Source organism: Mastigoproctus giganteus, chromosome 6, assembly GCF_048544385.1.
Source record: "Mastigoproctus giganteus isolate SK-2022 chromosome 6, ASM4854438v1, whole genome shotgun sequence".
NCBI lineage: Eukaryota > Metazoa > Arthropoda > Arachnida > Uropygi > Thelyphonidae > Mastigoproctus > Mastigoproctus giganteus.
Window position 1 is genome coordinate 162,610,359 of NC_143580.1, and position 27,577 is coordinate 162,637,935.

Genomic DNA, 27,577 nt, shown 5'->3' on the forward strand with positions numbered 1-27,577 from the left:
CATTATAACATTATTTATTATGGAACTTTCAACAGAAAATCATTATAGGAACTGTTTTTTTTTTTTTTTTTATTATTATTATTATTGTTTTTATTACATTATACTATTATTATCACCATAAATAATATCTTCAATGTCAGATGCATCCAGTGTACCGTCACCTCGATTTGTCTTTAAATTTTTAATAGTCATGTTTAATGGGAGGAATATATTTCAATAGGTCCATCGTGTCTTTTCTTTTGTTACAGTTCTACCAGAAGGATATAACAAGGACTGGTCCCATGTTTTTCAATATTGATGACCTTACCTACTTGGGATTTTATAATATTTTTTGAATCAAATTTTATCCATGCATATTGAGTCAGTTGACTGATAGTCCTGATGAGTCATCTCAACCATATTAAACTATTTTTGTACTGAAGATTTTGTACCAATCAGCAGGAGAAAAAATGTTTTGATTTTTATTCATAATTGATTATCTGAAATCTGAATCATTAGGCAAATAACTTACCAAAAATTTCATTTCATTTCAGTTGATTCGGCTTTTATCTCTGTATTTTGTGCGTTGCACGAATCTGAGTACATTATTTTTTTTTATGATTTTTAGCATAAGTTTTAATTAAGCATGAAATTTCTTGGGAACCAAGCACTCCTTCAGTTTTCAGCCAAACAGGATTCCAGCTCAGTTTCTATCCAGCTTACATCTTTGTTGAAATCATGGCAGCCAAAATTGCAGACATGAATTTTTCTTTAAAAGCCACTGATGTAGTAAGTTTGGGAAAGGCTAAAGCTTTTTCTAAGTCAAAACTAAATACGTAAATTTCTTCAATCTGCAGTCTTATGACTATGAACCAGTTCTGCCTTGTGTAGATATAATTCCTTTTCAGTTTCTGCTATCTGGTTGTCATTATCTTTTGCAGACTGAATTTTTATTTGCTGGAAATCATAAGTTTGGCATGTGTCCTTGGAAGTTTGCTTAAAATGCAAATTGAATTTAGTAGCAAATATATTGTAATGATATTTTTCTTTCACTGGTGTTATTTCTTCTATTTTACGTTGCGTGACATAAAGTTCGTACATTGTCTTAATGTTAAGGTCTGGATTCAAGTATTTTTGCCTAAGATTATTAGCTCTTGTATAGTGACTGGTATAAGTCTTAAACATATTTATGTTTTATGACATGTGAGTCATCAATTTTATTCCTGGAACATGGTGACCTCTACAATCTCTCAGAGATGAAACTTCATCTTTTGAACAACAATTGTATATTCATCCATCACTTATCTGATCGGTGTCCCTAAAATGCTTCTTACAAACACGAACATCTTGCCTGTTTTGTCGAATATGAAATGTGAAAGAATCTTTGGGATGATGGCTTTATTGTTGCATTCCTAATAGAACCCCATATAAAAATATTTTGTTTAACTTTACTCTCCAAGTTGTAACATGCCATCATGGCTGTTCTCTTTGATCAGAAGTGATATTTTGATTACATTTCCAAGTACACTGACATGGTTTATCTTGAAATTCTTTTGCAGGCATTAAACGTCCATTTCTATTTTGTACTCCATGCCTTGTAGTCTTTTATGGTTCTGAATACTTTAAGCCCATTTGTCAGGATTCCAGCTCTGTTTCCAGCCAGTATTTGAACAATGTTTCAATAACTGTCTTATGGGCAATATTTTCCTTATTTGAATCTGAATAAATCTGAAAACGTTTCCTTGAATTAGTGTTTTTCAATATTGGAGGATCACTATCTGATTCATTGCTCTGCATGTCACAATAATAATCACTTGCCATCTTTATTTTACACCCATAAATTTTGTTTCTTTTATAAAACAATGTAGTTTTATAATTAATACGATGTTTCATGTTTAACACTTCACAATAACCTGAATTATGGGCAACTATTGACACCAAATTGAAGTTAATCGAGATGGCTTCTGAAATATATTAACTGTTATTCAGAAACCATATGTGGTTCTGGCGTCTCATGGTGATAAATAGAATTATCGAGGTTAATCGTTTGGTTTCTGAAAAGTTAAGCACTAATCATGTGCTCTGGTACTAAAATTGAGAAAATTACAGAAAGTGTAGTTTGATCAGTTTGGACTCTGTAGTAGTATTCTTTATTTACTATAAAAATATTATACAGGGCATGGACAAGTAGGTTTACAGTTTTTATTTTATTTTAGTTAATTTCAGTTGAACAAATTAACAAAATTTTGTGAAAAAAATTATGCCGATTAAGTTCTTTAAAACTAAATTGGGTAAATATTTTCCCTCATTATTTACACAGCTTTCTGATTGATCTATGCTGAAAATTTTCCATGAGATGACAAAATAAGTTTTCATCGTTCTCTCTCTCTCTCTCTCTCTCTCTCTCTCTCGTTTTTTTGTAAATTTTTATATTTGAACAAGTTATTGCAATGCATCATTTTAGTTCATAGTAAATCACCTGAAGTAGGTGAAATGGCATTGTTTTTTCTATATCTCGTATTGTGAATGCCTTCACAAGTTGGCCCAATGTTGCACATGCCTACAGTCTGAGGCTTTCAGCCCTAAAACATTTTTAGTCTATACTGTTGCATCATCTGGCATCTCATATTGTGGTGTTATACGTCATAACTGGGTTGTCACTTATTGTAACACCAGGGTGTTACAATAAGTGACAATATAACAATATAGTTACAATATTGTAACACCAGGTACCTGCCTACCGATGAGAGGCCAGAAAGCCTTTAAACGGTGTCGTGGTATCTGCCGAGAATAAGTAACATTAGCCTTCTCTGTTGGCGAAACTTTGCTTATTTGAGGTAGTGCAATATCAGGTCAACTCGTGAAGGCATTCACAATGATATCTAGCAAAAGCAATGCCATTTCACTTACTTTGGGGATTTACCACTAACTAAAATGATTCTAACAAATTTTAATTTGTTCAATTAATGAATTTTCTGTAGTCTGTTTCAGCCCTAAAATCTTATTTCAGCAGAATTCAAAGGGCATTATTCATTCATTCAGTTATTCTCACAAAAAAAAAAAAATCTATTTGCACTGGATTTGGAGTACTTTGAAAGTCATATAGTGTCACTAAATCTCTTGTGATATCTTGTTGGAACTAAACTTTGGTTTATTACTAGTCTTCATAACTTTTTCTTTTTCATTAAACTCTCAGTGTAAATACACAATCCCTCTTTTGTAGTATAAACTACAGTAGTTGTGTGATCTGCATCAATTTAATTGTATCTCATATTGTGACTGCCTTCACAATAAGTTACCATGTATTGCACTACCTCGAATAAGTAACACTTCACCATCGGAGAAGACTGTTGTTACTTTTTCTGGGTATATTCTTACCATGTGTACGCCATATCCAAAAATTTCATTACTTCACACAGAATGTCCCCACAACTTTTTTCTTACTATTGAATACACCATGAATTGTCAAACTAATAGATTTATTATCTGCAAAAAGATCTAAACCTTCCAAACACTTCCTAGTTCATTTCACAAATATATGTGGTCTCAATTCTAATCTCAGTGATGTCCATTTCCACTTGCAGTCTGCCAAATCCCATGTGCTTTTTCTGACAGAATCTCAGTTATCGGTTGATTCAACTACTGCTCATCTCAATTGCCCAAATTATTCGCTGTATGATTCCTTTTGCCTCAAAGGTAGTACCTGTGTATATGTCTGTTCTGATATTCCCGTCAGAGACTTTGTAATTTGGAATCTCCCCTTTTCGATCTCCTCTGGCTTCAAATCTCTCTATCTCATTTTGTCAAATTCATCTGTTGTCTGTTCCATTCTCCCAGCTCCACTAATCACCTCGAGCTCTTTGACTTCCTCTCTTTGCAACTTGACTTTCTCCAGAAGAATGTTGCATATCATAATTGGCTTGTTTCCAATTCTTCACTTTCATTTTCTGCCTACACCAAAGCTCGCATCAATTGTAAAACACTTATTAATCAGTCCAAATTAGATTTTGAACAGGCTAAGAGTAGAAAACTTGCTTCTTACCCTAATGGTAAGAAGCAAGTTTTCCCAACACGCTCCATTCAATGCCTCCTGTGGTCTTCCGCCAAAAGGATGTCAGAAGGATTTTGACGAATCTTGATGCTAAGAAAGCTCAAGGTCCTAATGGTATTTCTCCACTTGTTCTCAAAATATGTGCTCCTGAACTTATTCCTGTTCTTTGCCGCCTTTCTTCACTTTCTTATTCCAAAGGTGTCTTTCCTTCTGCTTGGAAATTTGCTCATATCCAGCCAGTTCCTTAAAAGGGTAACAAATCCCTGCCATCCAATTATAGTCCCATTGCAATTACTTCTACTCTTTCTAAAGTAATAGAGAAATCAATTGACCACCAACTCTTAAACTACCTAGAAACCTTCCGTCTGATCAATGATCACCAGTATGGATTCTGTCAGTGTCTATCCACTAGTGATATCTGGCTTCTGTTACTCATTCATGGACTAACCGAATGGAAAAGTTTGGTGAAACATAAGCAGTTGCCCTTGACATCTCAAAAGCTTTCGATCGTGTTTGGCATAAAGGTCTTCTAAACAAGCTTCCATCTTATGGTTTGCCAACTGTTTTTTGTAATTGGTTATCCAGTTTTATCTCTGAGCTCTCACTGAAGGTGATGGTGGATGGCTCTCTGTCTTTTAACTTCTCCACTAATGCTGGTGTACCCCAAGGTTCAGTTCTTTCCCCCACTCTTTTCCTCTTGTATATTAATGACCTTCTTCCATTGGCTGGAAATCCTATCCATAGTTTTGCCGATGATAGCAAATTGCATTCCACTTTCCATTTTGAGAAACCTTGCCCTGCTCAATCAGCTTCAACTTCTCAAATATCCGCTACCAATTTCTTAAATGTCTATCTCCGGGTAATTCTCCAGTGGGGCCAAGACAACTTAGTTGATTCCAATCCTTCTAAAACCCAGTCTTGTCTTTTATCTTGCAAAAAGGATTCTTCTGCACCTGTGCTTATCTTTGATGACACTCCGATTTCTAGGCAATTTGATATATCTCTTTTGGAGATTACTTTGACTTCTAATCTCTCTTGGCACAAGCACTTTACAAATATTGCTTCCCCTGCATCTAAAAAACTTGGTTTTCTCTTTCGCTCTCGGCATTACTTTTCTTCTAATCCCTGTTCCCTGTGTACAAATCTCAAATCCACCCGACCATGGAATATTGCTCCCACATCTGGGGCTGTGTCCCCAAAACCGGTCTCAGGCTTCTAGATTCCATTGAGAAGAGGGCAGTTAGGTTAATTAATGACTCATCTCTAACAGAGTCTCTCCACTCGCTGTCTCATAGACATACTGTTTCTGCTGCATGACTTTTCTACAGATTCTTCCACGGGCACTGTACTTTCCTTTGAATTTTCTTCTATAATTCCTGTGCTCTTTCAAAACAGTTCGATCACATTCCGCCACCAGTCAACATCCATTTACCAACTTTTCATCTTCCTCGTTTATTCATTCAACTGCCATTTTCTGTAACAACCTTCCTTCATATGTATTTCTTGAAATTTTCAGTTTACAGAAGTTGGTCTAATGTCAAGAAATATCTTCTCTCGTCTTCTCAACTTGCAACCCAAGCACGGTACTAAGTACTATAGGTTCTAATACCTCTTGTGTTTGGGGTTTTCATAAAAAAAAAATAAAAAAATGCGTGCACACACACACAATACACAGCTGAGTTGGCTTCTATAGAATTAGCCTTGAACCACATTAAAACACAATTGCCAAAGCTCTATCCTGTATAGACTCTAAGTATATACCACAGGCTTTATCAGGGTTGTGGTATAATCCTCGGCCATTCCTGATCTAGGTCCAGCAGGTGTTACATTCTCTTTCTGAGTATTCTTTTGACTTCTTTTTCTACTGGATGCTGTGGCCAGATCACCACAACAGTAATAGCCTGCTAGTACCCTATATTTCCCCTAAACTTCTAGAAAGGGTTATCTTACAACGAATTACATCCCACGTTGAAAATACTCTTCACATTGAACAGGCCGGATTTAGAACTAAAAGAAGTACTTGCGACCGAGTCCTAGCCTTAACAACTTACACTGAGAATGGTGTCCCAATTAAAAAAAAGACTGGAGCAGTCTTTTTAGATCTTACTGCACTATCTGGCATTTGGGACTTCTATGAAAACTGGCCCAAACACTACCTTGCTAGACAGTGGAAATCATCGAGCTCCTCCTCAGGAACTGACAATTCCAGATTAATCTGAGATAAATACAGTAATGGAAATCTCAAAAAAATGGCTAGCCACAAGGATTGGTTTTCGCTCCAACCCTCTTTAAGATCTTCATAAATGATCTGCCAAGAACAACATCCAGAAAATTCATATATCAGCAAGCCAAAAAGAATTGAAAATCTATTTAGACAATCGTCGTTTAAGACATGACAAGTATCCAACTAATCTTGGAATTACTCTGGATCGTACTCTGACCTACAAACACCAGTTGTTAAAAGTGAGACAAACTCTGGACAAGAAATAACTTACTGAGTATGCTTTCCGGATCAAGATGGGGAGCTAATGCCCATACTTCAAGAAATTCTGGCCTCAGATTTTGCTATTCTGTTGCAGAGTATTGCTGCCAGTTGGACAAAATTCTGCCCACACAAACCTCATTGACACCCAACTAAACCAATCAATGAGAAACATCACTGGCACAATGATGCCTACCAAAACTCAATGGTAGAAGTGATTGTGTTACATGTGCCAAATCAGAACATAGAACTGGCTGCGCCTCCCTTGGGGGAATCACTGCTCTGCATAATTGTACCAATGAGGCATTGGAGTGGCTTGATTTGCTTTAAACTTTGGACTAGTTCAATTACTATTGTGGTTTTTTTTTTTTTTTTGTATTAAGTACTTGTTAATTCTTATTATTTAGCTGTCCTATTTTATATTTATTATTCATCTCAGATATTACTAATTAATGATCAATTACAATTACAACTTACAAATGTAATATTTTTTTTGTAAATTTCGTGCACACTTCTTTGTACTCAATACATTCAGGGGAAGAAAAAAAATGAAGTCCCCTATATAAACTACAGGCAGGTAAAAAACTTTGAAGTACTTTTCCCAGTGGCAAAAATCTTGGCATGGGCAGATCACAAACAAGCTGTATCTGATAAATCCTTCAACCACTGAAAAGAGAAGTTGTTCTTGCTCGCATCTGCAGAAGACTCCCCTATATAATACTGCTGTTAGTGATCCATCTACCTGTTATACTCAGTCAGATTTTATCCATTAATAACCACCTTTCTGCCATTTTTATTTGCTTAAAAACTTTAAATCTTGCTACTTTTATTTAAATAAGTCATCATTTTATCATACCTTTTTCACATAGTAACCCATTCAGGCACATTTTAGCCATAGTAGCTCTTGCACCAAGAATTCTTAAATCAATCAATCAATCACATAGTGACTTCATTTTTTATATAACCATATCTTTTCCATGATATGATTTTGACACATTATAGCATTAGTTGCTAATGCTCCAATAAAACCCAAACCAAACCAAATCTAAACACCACCCACCCAGTAGAAAACAGTATCCACTTCAGCTACAGTATTGCATAGCCTGTGTGATTTTAAAAAAAATAAGAAATCACAGTTGCTTTATTTCCCTTTTTCCAGTTTTAAAGAACTTCTTTCTAAATGAGTTAAGTAATGTTGTGAAAATATGTCCATTGGGAGTTTAGTTGTTAACTGCAAACAGATACATGGTAGAGGCAAAGGGTAGTTGTAAACGATATGTAAACAATCCTAACAAATAATAAAATTAACCCCCAAAAAAGATATGAGATGCAGTGAACCAGTGCAGAAACAAGCTGTGTGAATTCCCTCTTTCCTCAAATAACTGAATATAAATTTCAGTCAGTTAAACTTTGCAGTGCAATAAAGTGTTCACTTAAATTTAAAATATATATCCCCAATCCAGTTAGGTATTCTTTAATTGATATTGAAAATTTTAAATGCAGACTCCTCTACTGCACAGTAATCATCGCATGATTAGTTTTAAGTTGTGTACATGTATATTTTTATTTAATCCTATTTATTATTGTTTTCCCCCAAGGTTTAACAATGCAGGCAACCATACTTGCATATATGTTTGGTATCGTAGAAGCCGGAAAAATCACAGTGCCACTTAATCCAGTGCAGCAGGTGGGAGGAAGGTGTAGTGTTGGCTACATTCAAGAATTTGTTGCTAGCTTATTAAAGACTGCATTTCCACACCTGATTGAGTAAGCATTTAATAGCATTCTTCTTATTATGAAATTAGTTATGCATTAAAATTTTGGCAGCATTCCAGTTAGTCATATTGTAGGTTTTATAAGTGTTAAATCACACTGGTCAACATATAACATGTTACGAAAAAGAAAATACCCAGTCATGACTTATTTTATGCTGCTGAACATGAAAATCTCGCATTAAAATTCGATTGACTCTTGTTTTCAAATTACAGTTGGGGTCTCATATTAGCGAGTTATTCTAAATTATCAACTACAGCTCTGCAAAATGCATTACAACATTGCGATTTCGATACCACCACACTCTTTATCACATGATAAGTTGTCACCTCAAATGAGTCTTCGACTCTGTTTGCAGTAATCCTCAAATACGGCTAGGTATTGGGTGATTTTTTTCTAAGTTATCAGTTGTTCTCTTGGGTGAGATTAATATACTCCGTAATTGTGTGAATGGTCCGGGTGACGTGGAGAAGCCACGCTAGCTTCAAGAAAGCATCCCTTAACTCAAGCCATAAAAAAGGCCTACTTATTGTACATTGGGTGTATAGTAGATGACCAGGACAAGAACTGGGCTCCACACATATGCTGCACTGCCTGTTCATCAAAACTCAATGCATAGGTGAATCAAAGGGGACATTTTATGCCTTCTGCAGTGCTCAGGATCTGAAGTGAGCCAACAAATTGAACCTCAAACAGTTACTTCTATATGGTGCCTCCTATTAGAAAAGGGGGGTGACAGTGACATACCCAAATATACCATCTGCAATTCGTCCCTGCCTACCTATTCATAGGTAGTGCCTATAGGTGGTTTAGGAATAGGCACTACCTATTCCTAAACCACCCAACCGTTTTTATGTACACTCTGATGAAGATGAAGCCATATACATCGAGGGATCTACCATTTTGTCCAAACATTTATACTTCTGATCCGCATAAATCTCAGAAAGTGAGCTGAATGATTTCATCAGGGATCTCGAACTGCCGAAAAATAAAGCAGAGCTTTTGGCCTTGAGGCTACCACAGTGGAATCTTCTAGATCATTCTGTGAGAGTGGCAACATTTCATACTCAAAATAAAGACTATGGTAAATTCTATCAAACAGAAAATGAACTTGCTGTGTGTAAGAATCTGGATGAACGCAATGAACAACAACAGCAGCAGCAATAACAGAAATGAATGTGAGGCACGTTCCAGAAGAAGGGCAACTATTTATAGATGCTTCTCGAGTTAGACTAAAGGGTGTGTTATTACACAATGGAAATATGCTGCCTTCAATACCTCTTGCATATACCATCCACAAAAATGGAACATATGCAAACAGGGAGAACATCCTCTTAGGTCTATTACTATCAGGAGTATGAGTAGCTGATATGTGGTCATTTAAAGGTAATCGCTGTTCTATTAGGACTACAAAAGAGTTACACTAATATTGTTGCATTCTCTGCATGTGGGATAGTCATGCAAAGGATATGCACTATACCTCCGTAGCCAGGTGGGAAGGAGCAGCAGTGCGTAGCACACGCTTCTTGATTAGACCGGGGTTCGAGCCCATCACCACCAAATACGGAGGATGCGGAGCAATATGGCCTTAGTTGCTAATGCTCCTAAAAACCAAATAACAAACAACAAACAAACAACTATGAGAAGAGGAGTTGGCCTCGATGAAAATCACTAACACTTGGGATGAAGAATGGAATATTTGACTGGTTTTTATTTTCGGAAATGTTAAAGCTGGCAACTAACTACAGGCCACTTGTGGAATATCTGATTACTTCTTGCAAAAAACTTGGGTGCAACATGTCATTGAAGATGCATTTCTTGCACTCGCGCCTGGATTTCTTCCTACCAAACTGTGGTGCCATCAGCGACAAACATGGTGAGCACTTCCATCAAGACATCGCAGCAATGGAAGAAAGATACAAAAGGTGCTGGGCCCATTGTTGTTTTATGTATTTATCAATAATATCAATGAAGCTAAATCAGGTTTAATGTTCAAGTTTGCAGATGATACAAAGGTTTGCAGGATTATTAATGACAGTATGCTACTGCAACAGGATCTGGAAAAGTTAGACAGATGGGCTGAGAAGTGGCAATTGAAGTTTAACATTGACAAATGCAAAGTACGGATATGGGTAGCAGTAACCCAAGAGAAACATATCAACTGTGTGGTACTCAGGGAAGTGGAGAATGAAAAAGACTTGGGGGTAATTGTGCGGTCAGATATGAAGTTCTCTGAGCAGTGCACAGCAGTTGCCAGAGCAGGTCACGGAGTCTTATCAATGATATATAGGAATTTTGCTGGCAGAGACAAGGAGGTGATGTCACTTTGTATAAGGCAATGGTCAGGCCACACCTTGAGTACTGCGTACAGATCTGCTGGCCTCATTTTAGGAAGGATATAGAGCTGCTGGAACGAACAGTGAAGGGCAGTGAGATTGGTGAGGGGAACACAGGTGCTGTTACCAAGAAAGGCTTAAATTCTGCAAGTTGCAGCATCTGGAGACTAGGCACCTGCGAGACGATCTGATTGAGATGTATAATGCCTTGAATGGTTTGAGCAGGCTCAATGCTGATGGGATTCTTCCTCTTGCTCAGATTACAAACCTGAGGGGGTACAGGTTCAAATTTAGGGAAAATAATTGTAGAGTAGATGTGCGGAAATTTGCCTTTTTGCCTGCGGGTAGTTGATTGCTGGAAGAGACGTCCATCTGTTGTTGTGGAAGTTAATAGCTTACATAAATTTAAGGCTGAATTTGACAAACATTTGGAATGACTAGATGGGTGAATTGGAAAAAAAATATATATATATATATATATTTTTTTCGACTGCTTTGCTTTCATGATGTAAGAAAGCAAGCTTTCTTGCACGAAAGCAAAGCAGTCAAAGTTAAGGCACATGATGCAAGAAAGCAAGCTTTCTTGCATCATGTGCCTTAACTAATGTTAATGCTAATATGAAACAGAAGTGGTCTGGTCACAGAATTACTGAATTTCGGAGTTCGTGAAGTGAGCTAAATTACATAAATTGTGTTTGAAATACAGGGAATGATGCTTGCTCTGAGTTTCACTGAGTGTTAGCTAGATATTAAAGTAGGTATCACTCCAACAAACTTGAAGCTAATAGCCACTTAAGTTCAAATCAGGCAAGTGAGGTGGCCACGGTTTAGTTATTGCAGCTAATGATCTGTTGCCCTCAATAGTGAAATATGTTCAAAGCAGTTGTGTAATATGGTCATGATATGTGAAATGTTAGCACACTGTCAAAGAGGCTGATACAATGATGGAGAGCTCATTCAAATGGTAGTGATCAGATTTTACAGAAATGTTGTTATATCCTGTCATTTGATAATTTGAAAAATCGAAATTTAAAAGTTATTGAATTATAGATGTTGTCTCCCCCCCACTCCCAAAAAAAAAGAAAAGAAAAGAATTAATAAGAAAAGGCTTTGTTTTCACATTAAAAATTCTTACATGAAATTAAATATGTGCAGGAATTGCAATTATATGTAATTTTGCTACACTTTTACTTAAATTGGAATAAAATTTAAGAACTTATGGAAGTACTGGGTGTTTATAAAATAAGTTTCCCTATTCAGGAGATCCTAGTGTCAAAACACTTAAGAGTTAGCGCTGTAAAAATCATTGGGTATGGAGAAGCAATTTGTAGAAGACAAAAAAATAGTTTAAATTTCTGGCACTAGGGGAGAAATTGGCCCTGTAAACATGAGATGGATTACTTAATATGATTAGATTTTAATATCAGAACTTAGAAATCTACAGCTATGTGCTTTCCTTCGCTTGAGATGACATTCTGAAAACAGAGGACTGGCTGCGACTCAGTTTTGCGTAGCATCTCATTGGGGGTGTTGGCTACATGCTGTTTAATGCTTGCTTTTAAATCGACAAGCATCTGTCTGCTGCCATAATAAACTCTGTCTTTCGGGTATCCCCATATCCAGAAATCACAAGGATTGAGATCTGTGATCGAGCTGGCCAGAACTGTGGAAAGCCTCTAGAAATGATGCGAGCATTTCTGAATGTTGAACGGAGCAGTTCCTTCACTTGTCGACCAGCGTGGGAAGGGCACTATCATGTATGAACACTCTGGTCTCCAGGCATTGCATTTCTTGCAGAGCAGGAATAGTGTGATCTGTTAGAGTGCAGTACTGTGGAGTTACCATACACCTTATGGTGCCATGAGGTATAGACTCTTCAAAGAAAAAGATTATAAACTCAGCTGTGAATCCACATCATACTGTAATGTATGGACAAGAAGTTTCCCCACATTCGGCAGTTTTGTGCATTTACAGCCCCATGAAGATTGAAATGTGCCTCGTCGGACCACAAGATCATTTGAGCCCATGTATCTTCAAGTTCCATAAAAGCCAGAAATCATAGAGCAAAGTCACTACGTGAATCTTGTATGGGAACCAGCATAAAATAATTCGAAGCACTTTGCATACAGTAGACCAAGGCAGGTTCAAGTCTCTTGACACTTTGGAACAACTGACTACTAGTGTTTTGCATTCTGATCTGGAGGCCATTGCAACCGCCACTTCATCCACTACCTCCATTCTGATACGTGGTTGTCCCCTGCCTGGAATTACACCTAATTCCCCAGTCGCTTCAAATTTCTTTATTAGTTTTCAAAGCTCCTTTACACAAACCTTTATAAGTTTCCAATATTCATGTAATGCTGCATTAGCATTACTATTATTCTGGTAGAAGAGTTTTACTAAAAGAGCATTTTCATTTTTTATAAGAGACATAATGGTTATTGATGGTGGCATTGACTTTCTGCCTTTATCTAAGAGGATGTCATTTGCATAAGCAGCATGTCTTGAAGTAAATGATGACTTTTATGTATGTGCAGCACTGTTTTTCCCCAGGTGGCAGAAATTTGAACTTTTTTTTTTTTTTTTTTTTCTCTTCTACAAATCACTTTCCCATGCCCTAATTGACAGCCACCAATTTTCACAGCGTTAACTCTGTTTTGGCACCAGGGTCTCCTGAATAGGGAAACAGTTTGGGGGAGAGAATTTCTGATTTATGGCTTGTATAGATAAGCCCTTAAACTGCAACAGTAATATAATTGTTTCACCAGTGCGGCTCTTTTGAAAGGTGCAGATATTTAAAAATAAAATAGAATAAAAATTATATTAAGAAAGAGTTTTGTCTGTCTGGAAACTAGCTTAGTAGGGACCATCAAGCACCAGCAAATGAAAAACTGTTTGTTTTATTTAATTTTACTGTATTTTATTTTACAATTTTTAGTACTCTTTGAAAGCACTACAGTTTAAAATACTTGCAATAAAAGCTCTCTAATTTGGAATGGCTAAAACTTAACTTTCTCTTAGTTTTCTCTTTAAATATACACACTTTACTATTATGTAATTATTAAATTTATGCCATATTTCATTATTGGTTTGTTAAATTTCATCCCCCTCCCTTTCACCCTTTAGTGCTCAGATCAAAATAACTGTGCAGGGTTTCTTCAACCTGGATCAAGATATCCCAGCTTTTAAGGAACACTTGAGGGATTTCCTTGTACAAATCAGGGTATGTATCAGTTCATTAAATCTGTTCTGTTATTTATCTTTTTATCAAGTTATTGAGATTTTAAAAAAAATAAGAGGTAGATTTAACTCATCACTGATATATAAGTGTTCATTGTTTAATGGCCCCAGGATTTTTCCCATCTCCGCTATCACTAACATAGCGAGTAACAGTTATAACGAAATTTTGTCAGTCCCTTGATGCTCTTTGTAACAAAGTTCAACTGTACAGTAATACCCCGACTTACGCAGACTTGGAGTTACGCGGTTCTTGATTTTTTCGTTTGGTGTATATCTAAAATTAGCTTACCAGTGATTTGGAAGTCAAATCATAAAGCTTGGGTGACAGCTTCCGTTTTTGAGGACTGGGTTGGTCACCATTTCATACCTGAAGTCGAACGTTATTGCAAGTCTAAACAGATTCCATTTAAAGTGATGCTTCTTAGTGACAATGCACCCGGTGACCCTCCTGCCACCCTAATTAATTTCGACCCATGTGTGAAAGTTGTGTTTTTGCCTCCAAATACAACCAGCTTGCTTCAACCGATGGACCAGGGAGTCATCAAAACATTCAAGGCTTACTACACGAGGTGTTCGTTTACACGTCTGAACGAAGCTATGAGACAAAACAGTGAGATATATGTTAAAGACTTTTGGAAACAATTCAATGTTTTAGATGCCGTAAGAATGATTGAAGAATCTTGGGATGAAATTTACAAAAAAGCATTGAATGGTGTCTGGAAGAAACTTTGTCCATTTTTTTTTTCAAAAACGAGATGAAAACAACGCCAGAAACTGATCATGTCACTCATGTGATCGAAGAAGTTGTTAATCTTGCCAGGCAATTAGATTTTGAAGTCAATGAGCTGTTGGATTCACATAGTGAGGAGCTGACAATGAATGAGCTCAGAGATGCGTGAGCAAAACGTCACTGAAGTATCCAACACTTCAGGCCCAGTTCCACCAGAAAAGCACATGACAATTGCAAGTTTGACAGAAGGTCTCAGCTCAATTGAAAGGGCTTAAAAATTTTAGAAAACATAGACTCCAACGAAGAACACGTTATAGCTACAAAGCAAGGAATAAAAAAATTATTAGCTTGCTATGAAGAAATTCTACGTGAAAAAAAGAAGGCGCTGTGTCATCAGACACAGTGTTAGATTTTATGAAGCCATCGACATCGAAATAACTTTTTTACATAACTCATTTATTTTTTAATACATATTTTGTATTAATATGTATAAATAACTGCAATTTTATTAAATATTTTTCTTCTGAACTAGTGTTTTTGATAGTCCTTGGTCCCAATTAAACAAAATTTACATGTATTTATATGCAAAGTTGTACCCCGACTTAAGCAATTTCCGTCGGACCCACCTATCGCGTAACTTCGGGGTATTGCTGTATTTGCTATTGAAAAAATGGAAAATAACCTCACGTGGATATTTTGCACGTTTAGAATTTTTTTTTTTTTTAGAAATTTTATCTTCGAAATACTGAATGCAATAAATGTGCTCCTTTTTGTTGCAAGCACAGAATGTTGCAAAAAATTACACTTCATTATAACAATGGACTAGACTTACTTTTGAAATACTGCCATATGCATGGAATGCAAAGTTGCAAAAATCTGTCAGTAAGCGTGTGGACTTCAGTGATTAACAATGATTCCAGCGTAGAGTATTTATATGCATTCAGAAATTGGTTAAAAGTAATAAGATCATTGTACGTGAATGGATAGCTGTTGTATTGAAGGAACATGCCCATGTTTGGCAGTTTCCGATAAATATTGAATTGGATACTGTTCATGTAATGGGTAAGTGTAAAGTTTAAAATTAAAAAAGGGATCTCATATATACCTTTCCACTATTGAGCATATCATGATCAGATCGTGATGTACTCAATAGTGGAAAGGTAAATGTCTGAACGCATGTATCTGACCCCTTTTTTACCCCAAATTAGATATTATGGAAGACGATGTTCTATGTACCACTGATAATAGTACTATTTATGATATTTTAAATTCCTTCAACAATATCCACCCCACGCTGAGTTTCGTATTAGAAGCAGAGAACATTGAAACAAAATCGCCTAATTTATTAGACTTTACACCTACCCATTACACTAACAGTATCCAATTCAATATCTATCAGAAACCGACAAACATGGGCATGTTTCTTCTCTACAACAGCTATCATCTGTTCATGTACAGCAATCTATTATTTTTAACCAATTTCTGAATGCATATAAATACTCTACACTGGAATCATTGTTAATCACTGAAGTCCAGACACTTACTGACAGATTTTTAAATTAAGGTTATCCTCTTTACACCATTAACCAAATTAAAACATGGGCTAAAAATAATTACAGGGAAAAATACTTTATTTCCATCCCCTACATTGAACAATGGTATAAACAGCTAAACAGGCTTTTCGAGGATACAGAATTTAAAATTATCTCTAGATCCGTATGTAAATTATATGCCGAACTAAATGATCTAGTATATAATATCTCATGTATCAAGGAGCGACATGGTGTACAAGGGATGTAAGAAAGAAACACCACTTGACCTCGGGTCGAGCTTCTAGTGCAGGCACCTCGGAATTAGCTTTTCGTGCCATCGATGTAAACTACATTTTTTTTTTTTTTTTTATTTAAAGAGTCCAAACTACTTAGTATACAACGTAACTACACTAAATTATTAATCACCGAAACCCTGGAAATCAAAATGCACAAAAATTCGATTAATGTACTTCGCCCACATCTTGTATCTAATTCGTGGTAATTTTCTAGCATGCACCAAGATACCAAATAATCTCTATATTAAACTTTCACTCATTTAACTTTCATTACTCCTATCCTGTGACCAAGATACTGTCAAAGCCCTAGTCCACTTTAGGAAGGAAGTTATTCAATTTATTTTTTAACTATTACACTCCACAATCCTTTTATTATATCTTCAAACAGGTCTATGGGGCTGGGAAATTCCATACTGCAATAATTAAAGACCAACACCAGCCAGTAATTAAAAATTTTACTATAAAAATAAAATATACAGAATATAATGAAATACTGTGAAGACTAAAATATTACAATAAATTACGATAAAATAAACTACGATAAAACGTTAAAAATGTAGTTAAAAATATACCGAAGTAATAAAATTATCTAAAATAAACTGGATTAAAAGCGATAAAACCTGAAGCTTTCGGAGACTGCTGTCTCCTTCAGCAGTGTACTATTAGTGCAATGACACATCCTCCTTAAGTAGCAGGCCCGTGGCACTCATGCATATGATCCTGATGGATCCTGTGCGTGGGGAATGCCGACACATGGTCGGCATTCCCCACGCACATCGGAAACGGAAGGGGCTCGGGAGCATATCAAACAGAACTGGTCATCCCATCTGAGGACAACCGCCTCAAACAGGGTGTGCAAACGTATCCCCCTGTCCCTGTTAATAGTATTACGACTGGATGAACCGATTTGCAAGCTCTCAGGCCACTTGCATTACCAAAATCCATGGGCACGGTCCTTAATGACCGCGTCTTCAGGGGAGATCCGATGCTGCTTGGCCCCGGGTGCCAAGCGTTCCGTGGCCAAGCGATTTCAGTGCGTTCGTTAAAGCGATCCTCCTAAAGAGCTTTTGCCAGATATAGATTCTTTTTCGTTCTAAATACCTTTTTCTTCATTTTCTATTAGAGTAGCTCTTTCGCACTACAGGTAGTAGGCAAAGGCCCAGAAAGGAAAGTCACCTTTCTGTTTCTTTTTCTTATCTCACTAACACAACTAACAGTCGCTTGGTCACCTCGTGGCACTGCTCCTGCCTCCCCGTGGCGGGGCCGGAAACCTGGAAGGAAAAGTTATCCTTCCGGGGCCAAAAGGAGCAATTATGGAAACCGAAAATTTTCCACCTCTCAAGACTGTAAATCCTGCTTCTTTGGATTTGCAACAAACTGACTCTGACTATCAAACACGGAAGAGGATGAAAACAGATGTACCTCAAATGGAATATCCATCTTTCCTCATACTGCATTCCCTAACGAATCGGTCTTTGGGTACTTTGTCTCCTTTTTATATACAGAAATGTCTAGAAAGTGTAGCCGGATCACCAAAAATGGTAAGAAGACTGAAGTCTGGCGACCTATTAGTCGAAACCACCAATCGTAAACATTCTGAGTCCCTCCTGAAACTTACATCGTTTGGTGGAGTTCCTGCTAAAGTATCTCCTCATGCTACCCTGAATAGCTCCAAAGGAGTAATTTCCGAATGGGATCTGTTGAACGTCAAAGAGGAGGAAATTGTTCAAGAACTCCAAGACCAGAAAGTTACTGAAGCAAGACGAATAATGGTGAAGAAAGATGGAGAATTTGTTCCTACTCGTAGCATCATTCTCACGTTTTCTACACCAAACCTTCCTTCATCAGTAAAAGCAGGATACTTAAACTGTCGCATCTGTCCTATATACCCAATCCTATTCGATGCTACAAGTGTCAGAAGTTTGGACATTCCCAAACTGTCTGCCGAGGAGATTCAGTTTGCTCAAACTGCGGATCAAAAGAACATGTCCAGACTGATTGTAATGCTGAATCATCACGGTGTCCAAACTGCAAAGGCAACCATTCAGCTTTTTCTAGATCCTGTGAGCAATGAATCTGTGATCCTGTGAGCATACCCTGAAGCCAGAAAGAACCTACTACAAAACATGCCTAAGCGTACATATGCTGAAGCATCCAAAAGACAACAAACAGTTTCAACGCAAACAGATATATCAGTCTCACCAAAAGTGTCAATTTCTGATTGGGCTTGATCATTGCTATCACCTGCATCACAGTCTACAAATCACCAAACAGTAGATAGGACAAACAATACCCCGATCTCGATACCATCTACTGCTAAATTAGATCCAGTTACTGCAAATCAGAAGGAAAATTCAGTTCATGTTAGAAAGAAATTATCTGATAACACAGCTATGGATATTGCAGAAAACAATACTTGTAATGAACCCATTCTAGATCTTCATGCCGAAGACGACATAGACACATGTCCATTCTTTTCAAAAAAGGACAAAATAAAAATTGACCGTCACAAGCAGAGCAACATTAAAAAACAGACAGATTCAACTTCTAATTCAAAACTAACACAATGAACAACATAGTTCAATGGAATTGCAGAGGCTTTCGCAGCAACATAGACGACATATATGAACTAATTGATTGTTATCATCCTGTGAGCATATCTAACACCACAAGTGTCCGTGTCAGTTAAATATTACACTCTTTTTCGACAAGACAGGACAAACAGTGCTCATGGTGGAGTGGCCATACTCATAGATTCAAGGGTTCCTTGTAAACAAATTCCTCTTCAAACTGCCTTAGAAGCTGTTGCAGCTCATGTAATCATTGGCATTTCTCTAACGATCGTATCAATATATCTCCCTCCCAATCAGCAATGTACGATTCATGAACTAGAAAACCTTGTTTTGCAATTACCGTCACCAGTTTGCCTATTAGGAGACTTTAATGGACACCATCCACTATGGGGATCCCCCGTCTCAGACAGACGCGGAGAACTCATTGAGACACTACTAGACAGACAGAATTTAACATTACTGAACACAGGTTTACCCACTTACATTCATTTTCCTACTGGAGCATCATCTGCAATAGACCTCAATCTGCTCTCCGATCCTCTTCCCAAATGTCGAATGTACAACACTTGATAATCCTCTCAACAGTGATCACTATCCAGTAATATGCAGAATTCAAACCACGAATTCCAAAACAACTGATCCACAAATGAAATGGAAATTTTCTAAAGCAGACTGGACAAAATATAAAAGTCATATCTCTTTTGATGATCACATCATTGAATCTTCCTCTATCAATACTGTCACAAAACATATCACAATGCGGATACTATCAGCTTCAAAGGTTGCCATCCCACAGTCTCAATTAAGAAATCGTAGACATACCAATCACTGGTGGAACGATGATTGTAATAAGGTGAAAAGAGAAAAGAATGCAGCATGGAACTTATTCCGAAAATGCCCTACCACTGCCAACCTTATCCATTATAAGAAACTTAAAGCCAAAGCACGGTACATCAGGCGGAAGGCTAAAAAGGCCTCTTGGATAAAATTTGCTTCATCAATCAATAAAGACACTGAAGCCAGAATAATATGGAAAAAAATAAGGCAGCTAAATGGTAAATACCCTAATTACCTGCACCTATTTTTAATTGGAATGGGAAGGAGATCTCTAATCCAGAAGATATTGCAAATGCTTTAGGAACTGTGTTCTCTGAATTGTCCGCCTCCATCGCGTATCATCCATCATTCCAAAAAATTAAAGCCGATGCTGAAAAATTCAAACTAAATTTCAAAACTACCCGCCGTTTACCCTATAATCAACCGTTCACACTATCAGAATTGAAAGAATCTATAAATACTTCCCACAACAGTGCCCCCGGCCCTGATGGAATTTGCTATGTAATGCTTAAAAATCTAGATCAGCAATCGTTCATATGTAATTGGCAACATTCATATGTAATTGCTATCCCTAAACCAGGAAAAGATTATTCGATCCCTAACAACTACAGACCGATCTCTCTAACCAGCTGCTTAAGTAAAACTTTAGAAAAAATGGTGCACCGTCGATTGACGTGGTACCTTGAATCTAGAAACATAATCAGCAACAATCAGTTCGGCTTTCGGAAGAAGAGATCATCCTTAGATCTCATGATAAAGGCTGAATCAAACATAAGAAATGCTTTTATCAGGAATCAACATCTCGTCATGGTGTGTCTCGATATAGAAAAAGCTTTCGATACCACATGGCGTTATGGAATCCTAAAGGATCTCCATTCTATGGATATGAAAGGGCATTTACCATATTTTATCCAAAACTTCCTTTGCCACAGGACATTCCAAGTTCGATATCGGCAGGCTCTGTCTCACACATACAGACAAGAAGAAGGTATCCCTCAAGGCTCTGTCCTTAGTGCCACTCTATTTGCTATACGAATTAACAATATCACAAATAGCATTCCAAACACTGTTGACTCATATATTTATGCTGATGATCTTTCCTTGTCCTGCCATTCTCAGACTATAAATTATATTGAGAGGCAATTACAAATATCAATAAATAATATTGAACTATGGATGACACAAAATGGATATCGATTATCAAAACACAAATCTATGGCCATGCACTTCTGCAACGAGCGCAAAATGCATCCAGAACCCGAGTTACACTTGGCCAGTCATCCTCTTCCAATCGTTAACAGTATTCGTCTCCTAGGGCTAATTTTTGATAAAAATCTAAATTTTCAGGAGCATGTTAAACACCTACGAACCACCTGCCTTAAGAAAATTAACATACTTCGGGTTGTCTCTAGTACATCCTGGGGTGCAGACCCCAGGATGTACTAGAGACATACACCCTGTGTAGAGACATACAGTACACCCTGCTCCACATGTATAGGTCTCTAATTAGATCTCGCCTAAATTATGGAGCGCCTGTCTATGACTCTGCTAGAGAGAGTACTTTGGCTCGTCTTGCTCCAATCCAACACGCTGCCCTTAGGATTGCCCTGGGTGCATACAGAATGTCACCTGTTCGAAGTCTGTATGTTGAGGCTCACGAACCTCCACTCAGTATCAGGAGAAAGATGTTACTGTTAAACTACTCGGCTAAAATTAAAAGCTTCCCCACTCATCCTATTTGGCCGCTACTGTATGATCCGCAATGGAGAACACACTATGGAAACAAACTCAGAACAATCCGACCTGCCGGTATCAGATTACAGAACCTATTAGAATGCTGGAATATTTCCTTTCATAATATCATCAGAGATTTAAAAGACCTGGATCCCCCATGGATTACCTTAACTCCTTCATATGATGATTACTTTGAAAAATGGGGAAAAGGTGCTGTAGCAGATGTTAACATCAGACAATTGCATCTTGTCCATGAAGAAAATTATTCCCACTTTTCTAAGATCTACACTGACGGTTCAAAGTCGGGCAATAAAGTGGGTGCAGCTGCTGTCTTCCCTAATACAACTGTTTCTATACCACTTCCAGCTGAATGCAGCAGCTATACTGCTGAACTCTATGCAATTAAACTTGCCCTGGAAAATATTTCCCTCCTGTCAACGAATAAAAGTATAGTGTACACTGATTCCAAGAGTGCTCTGTTAGCTCTCACAAACACCTCACCTTGCAATCCTTTGGTAAAGCTAATAAGACAAAAACTGATACATCTCTATGAGCAACATTGCACTGTTGTCTTCTCCTGGATCCCAGGCCACAGCGGTATTCCTGGAAATGAGTGCGCTGATCATGCTGCAAAGCATCCCTCCAACGTAGCCTTATCAAATGATCTTGTTCCCTATCCTGATTATAAACATAAAATACAGGAAATATGTATGGAACAATGGACTCTTCTGTGGAAAAAGCAAACACATAATAAACTGTTTCAATTGAAACCTGAACCACAATTATGGACCTCTAGCCTCCGTAAAATCAGAAAGGAAGAAGTACTTCTAGCCAGAACCCGAATTGGCCACACTCACCTTACTCATCTGTTTCTGCTCACAGGAAATGATCCTCCTCAGTGCACGCACTGTTTGCAGCCGCTATCAGTGAAGCACATTCTGATTGAATGTAGCTTGTTCGACACTGCCCGACAGTCTACTTTCAGCTCCATCTCAAACCTCTTGTCACTCAACAGCATCATAGGTAATGACGCAAAACTCTCCAAATTTTTCACCTACTTGAAAAAAATTAAAATGTATGACCAACTCTAATTGCTCCCAGTGCAGTTATCACATGTATACTTACTTACTTTGATAGGCGCAATATGGCCTATGTAGCCCTTGTGCCAGAAATCCCATAACAACAACAACAACCGATGCTGCTTCTCCCAGAAATGCTCTGCCGCAGCAGACCTCGCATAATTAACAGTCTTAATAGCGGTCATGTGCTCCCCCAGACGGTCTTTTAAACGTTGCCCCGTCTCCCCCACATAACACTCCTCACAATCTGGGCACTTAATCTCATAGACCACACTACTGGGCTAAGGGATCTTTAACTTGAGACACCACTGTTTGCAATCTCCGTCACAGAAGTTGCACACAGCAGGTCTGACACTCCCGCAGTGCCCGTACAATGCATTCTGAAAGGCCCGGATAGTAAGGAATGTATGCGGAAGCCACAGGGGCAGCCGACTCCCTACAATTGGACTCTACCCTATAAATATATTTGTCCAAGACCCTCTGGGGGGGGGGGGGGTATCCACACTTCCTGAGGTCTGCCGTGACTCTGCAAATTTCCATTTCCTTATCCTCAGGGGGTACTACAGTGGATCCCTGTTCAACAATGCCCTGGCTACACTATTCTTATGATGATAAGCCTGTGCCAAGCTGTAATGAACATACTGGCCACGGCACATGGCTTTCTATAAATCGTTGTCTTTATTCTAGACCCATCTCTGCTAACCAGAACATCCAGAAACTGGAGGGTCCCAGGTTTTTTCCACCTCAGAGGTGAATTGTATAAATGGGGAGAAGCTGTTAAGTAAATTGAGCACCTCATCTTCCTTCCCATTTTTTAAAATGGTGAACATATCGTCCACATATCTCCTCCACCCACACATGGAGAAATCCAACTGATGAAACACCCTAGTTTCCGGTTCCTCCATTGCCACAATGGCACTAATGGGAAAAGCCATGGCCGTGCCATGGATCTGCTGGTACATAACTTTTTGAAAGATCATGGCAGTGCTAGCGAGGCAAAACTCAACGCTTTTACAAATACCATTGATACTTAGTAAACATCTAGCACTTAAATTATCATCCTGTTCCAAGGCCAATCTTACACAATGCACCCCATGTCCGATAGGGATACATGTGAACAAAGATACAACATCAAACGAGATCATAAGTTCAGAACAAATTCAGAACATTAACATTACCATAGTTAGGTGCATTATGGTCTTGCTGCCCTTATGTAGTAAAGTCTGTAAACAAATAAATTTAAAATATATTTGTATGCATGTATTTTATTTTTCAAGTGCACATTTTAAAAGAAAAATGAAAAAAATGGGAGGTAAAAAAACAAAGAAAGAAACAAAAATGTTGTCCACAGCAGTCTCATATAATCATATAAACATTAGTTGAGTTTCAGCATCGTGAACTGCATGCTTAGCACATCCTTTTTCTGCTTAATAATTTGTATTATATCCTTTATATTAATAATTAGTTTGATTGACTATCATTTATTACATATAGCATGTTCATAATGTATATATTATTTTGTACATTATCATAATATATTTAATTGTAAAATGCTTAAAACTCATTAATATGAAAAAGTACATCTTGGGGAAAAGTTCACTGAAGTAGAGCATGAAAATAAATTTTGACATTTGTACCCTGTGTGAAATTTTCCAAGAACAATTTTGTTGTCTAATTTTTGGGATGCCTGTGTTTATTCATATTGTTTTTTTTTTTATTTATTTATTTATTTTATTTTTTATATATATATTATTTCATATATTGTATGAGTGTAATATGTTAATAATGAATACTCAATTGTTTTCAAATAATTGATATAGGAATTTGCAGGAGAGGATGATAGTGACTTATATTTAGAAGAAAGAGAAGCAACTCTAAGGCAAGCAGAAGAAGAAAAAAGGAAAATTCAGATGTCTGTACCGGGCATATTAAACCCACATGAGATTCCTGAAGAAATGCAGGATTAATTGTGAGATATCATGTAGCAGGACTAAGCTTTTTCTAAAATGGTTAGCCCTCCCTTATCACTCTGTATTTGACTTTGGATGCCATTAAGTTATGTTTGTGAATGGATAAGGTTATCCCACCCTTTGGAAGTATGTATGTGCGTGTATGCATGTGTGCGTGTATCATTCTGTCACCACATTTTGTAGATAAATCGTTTGGCTCCAAGTTCATAGTCAGAGTTACATTGATTGTGAACTGACAGTGTGAAAGGTACTTTATAGATATTACCCTATTTATGGGTAACGCTATGGTGTCTGTGGCTGTATATAGAACATCATTCATGATTTTCTGCAACATAATTCTTCATAAAAACTGATTGGTATTTTAAATAGCCTTTTTTAAGGCTTGTTAATAGATATTGAGCGTATGCATTGTGTGTGTTTTTTGGGGGGGGCACTTTTTTATTTTATTATAATTTTTTTTTTATTTTATTTTATTTTATTTTTTTTTTTTTTTTTTTTTTTTTACTCTCTGAACTTCTGCAGTGTTTCATTAAAAATGCATCTCTGTCCTTTTAAGACAATTGAGAATTTGGAGTATGCCAGCACATTGTTCTTTTTAGAACCATGCACGTTGCAGCAATGTGTAACTAAATATATATTAGGTTTTTTTTTTTTTTTTGGTTTTTTTTTTTTTTTTTTCCCTTGTAGTATTTAGAATAAAAAAAACTGCTACGAGATTTTCAATAAATTTCTTACTAAAGATAATTGTCTGCTTTAGTTGCATGATTTTTTATCTGTTGTTAAACACAAAATTACTCTATCTTTAGAGGTACAAATACCACCAAAATTTCTTATTTAAATCTTAATTCGCACAAATCACATTTAAAGATTTGCAAACCTAAATCATTTTGCATCATAAAATTACTAGCCTTTTATATTATTTAATAAATACTTTTACCCTTGATTCTCCATCTAAATAAGAATTGAACATATTGAATACTTGAAAATAAATTCTGCCATTTCAAATTTTAATGACAAACTTATAAAATAATACTCATGTTACTGCACTATATCAGTCAACTATTTTGGCATTACGATTGGAATATCATGCAAGAAAGAAAGCTTATACAGCATCAGAGAAAGAGAGGAAAAAAAAAAAGAGTGAGGTGGGAATGTACTTCCTATTTTGCCTATCTATCATTCCCTCCAAATATTTATCCAGTTCTTCCTTGAATTTATTTAAGCTATCAACTTTCACAACAGATCAACAGATGGAAGTTTGTTCCAGCAATCAACCGCTTGCTGACTAAAGGCAAATTTCCATGCATCTATTCTACAACCGCCTTTCTTCGGTTTGAATTTATCCCCTTCAAGTGCATACTCTGAGCAAGAGAAAGAATCCCATCAGCATTGAGCTTACCCAAACCATTCATAGCCTTAAGCAGTTCAGTCATATCACCTCACAGGTGCATAGTCTCCACAGACTCCAGTTTGCAGACCTGAAACATTTGTTCGTAAGAGTACCCCTTTGTTCCCCTTGCCAATCCTGTTGCCTTTCTCTTTACTTGTTCCAGCAGCTCTACATCCTAAAATGAGGCCTCCAAAACTGTATGCAGTACTCAAGGTGTGGCCTGACCATTGCATTATACAAAGGGATAACCCTGCTAGCAAAATTCACATATCATTGACAAAATTCCATGAGGTGTGCTACTGAAGGAACTTCATATCTGACTGCACAATTACCCCCAGGTCATTTTCATTCTCCACTATCCGATGGTAGTACCACACAGTTTGTATGTTACTCTGGCGTTACTATTACCCATATGCAGTACTTTTCATTTGTCAATGTTAAACTTCAGTTGCCACTTCTCATTCCATCTGCCTAACTTTTCTAGATCCTGTTGCAGTAGCATACTGTCATTAACAACACTGGCAACTTGGACAATAAGCCTGATAGACCTTCATCAATATCATTGATAAATATAGAAAACAACAGTGGGCCCAATGCCAAACCCTGAGTTAGGCATTGAGTCTAACCACTGTCTTCTCCCACTAAACCATCTCAAGCAGTGTGGCATTGCCTTTAATGCCACACAGCTCGAATTTGTACAGCAGTCTTTTATGTGCAACAGTATCAAAAGCTCTCCTGAAATCCAAGTATATGATATCAAACTTCTTTTTTTGGTCACTGCATAATAGTACATATTAGTTCCTTGGTCACTGCATAATAGTACATATTAGATTTCTTAGAAATGCGTGTACCTTAACAAATCCATGCTGTAACTGCAGTATAATTGCATTTCTGTCCACATGGTCCTGCATTATTTCTTTAACCACTGATTCCATTATTTTCCCTGGAAAAAGCAGCTGAACTAACAGGTCTGTAATTACCCTTGTACTTTTGTCCCCCCCCCCACTTTGTGAATTGGGGATACATTTGCACATTTCCTGTCTGTGGGATTATAGCTAAAGGTTTGCTTACTTTGTTTGCTGCCTCCCTTAATATAATTGATATATCCATCCACCCCAGGTGCCTTTCTTGTCTTTAACTTCAACAATTTCTCTTCAACTTTTTTTTTTTATTATTACAGTCATTTAGGTCCCTGTTAGAGTTTGATAAACTTCTGTCCTCCAGTTCCCTAAAGAAGTCCTCATTTGTGAATGTAGGTGCAAAATACTCATTCACTTTGTCAGCTATCTAAATGGAATCATCAACAGTTGAACCATTGATATCAAGCAGATCAATCTGGTACATCCTCCTCCTTCTAGAGCTTACATAAGCAAAGAACTGTGCTATTTTTCTTTGCAGCCTTTGCCAAAGATTTCTCATAATCTGCCTTCGCCTGCCTAATCTCCTTTGTGACTTGATTACAGACCAACTTATATCTACCATGGGTTTCTCTGTCACCTGATAATTTATATGCATCCAATGCATTTTTCTTCTTTGCCACGAGTCTCATTAGTTCATCTGACATCCATTTAGGCC

The 27,577-nt window shown here is 37.2% G+C and overlaps 1 protein-coding gene across 2 annotated transcripts in view; it reads left to right on the top strand.

Moving 5' to 3' along the window:
- Positions 1–25,037, top strand: part of emb (exportin-1 emb) — a 457,135-nt gene extending 432,098 nt beyond the window's left edge. For both annotated transcript variants that reach the window (XM_090376567.1, XM_090376568.1), the window contains 3 exons: positions 8,111–8,279; positions 13,748–13,844; positions 24,463–25,037. In XM_090376567.1, the coding sequence (XP_090232693.1) occupies positions 8,111–8,279; positions 13,748–13,844; positions 24,463–24,609 (413 nt within the window). In that variant the 3' untranslated portion in view covers positions 24,610–25,037. The remainder of the gene's footprint in view (positions 1–8,110; positions 8,280–13,747; positions 13,845–24,462) is intronic.
- Positions 25,038–27,577: the final 2,540 nt, after the last annotated feature.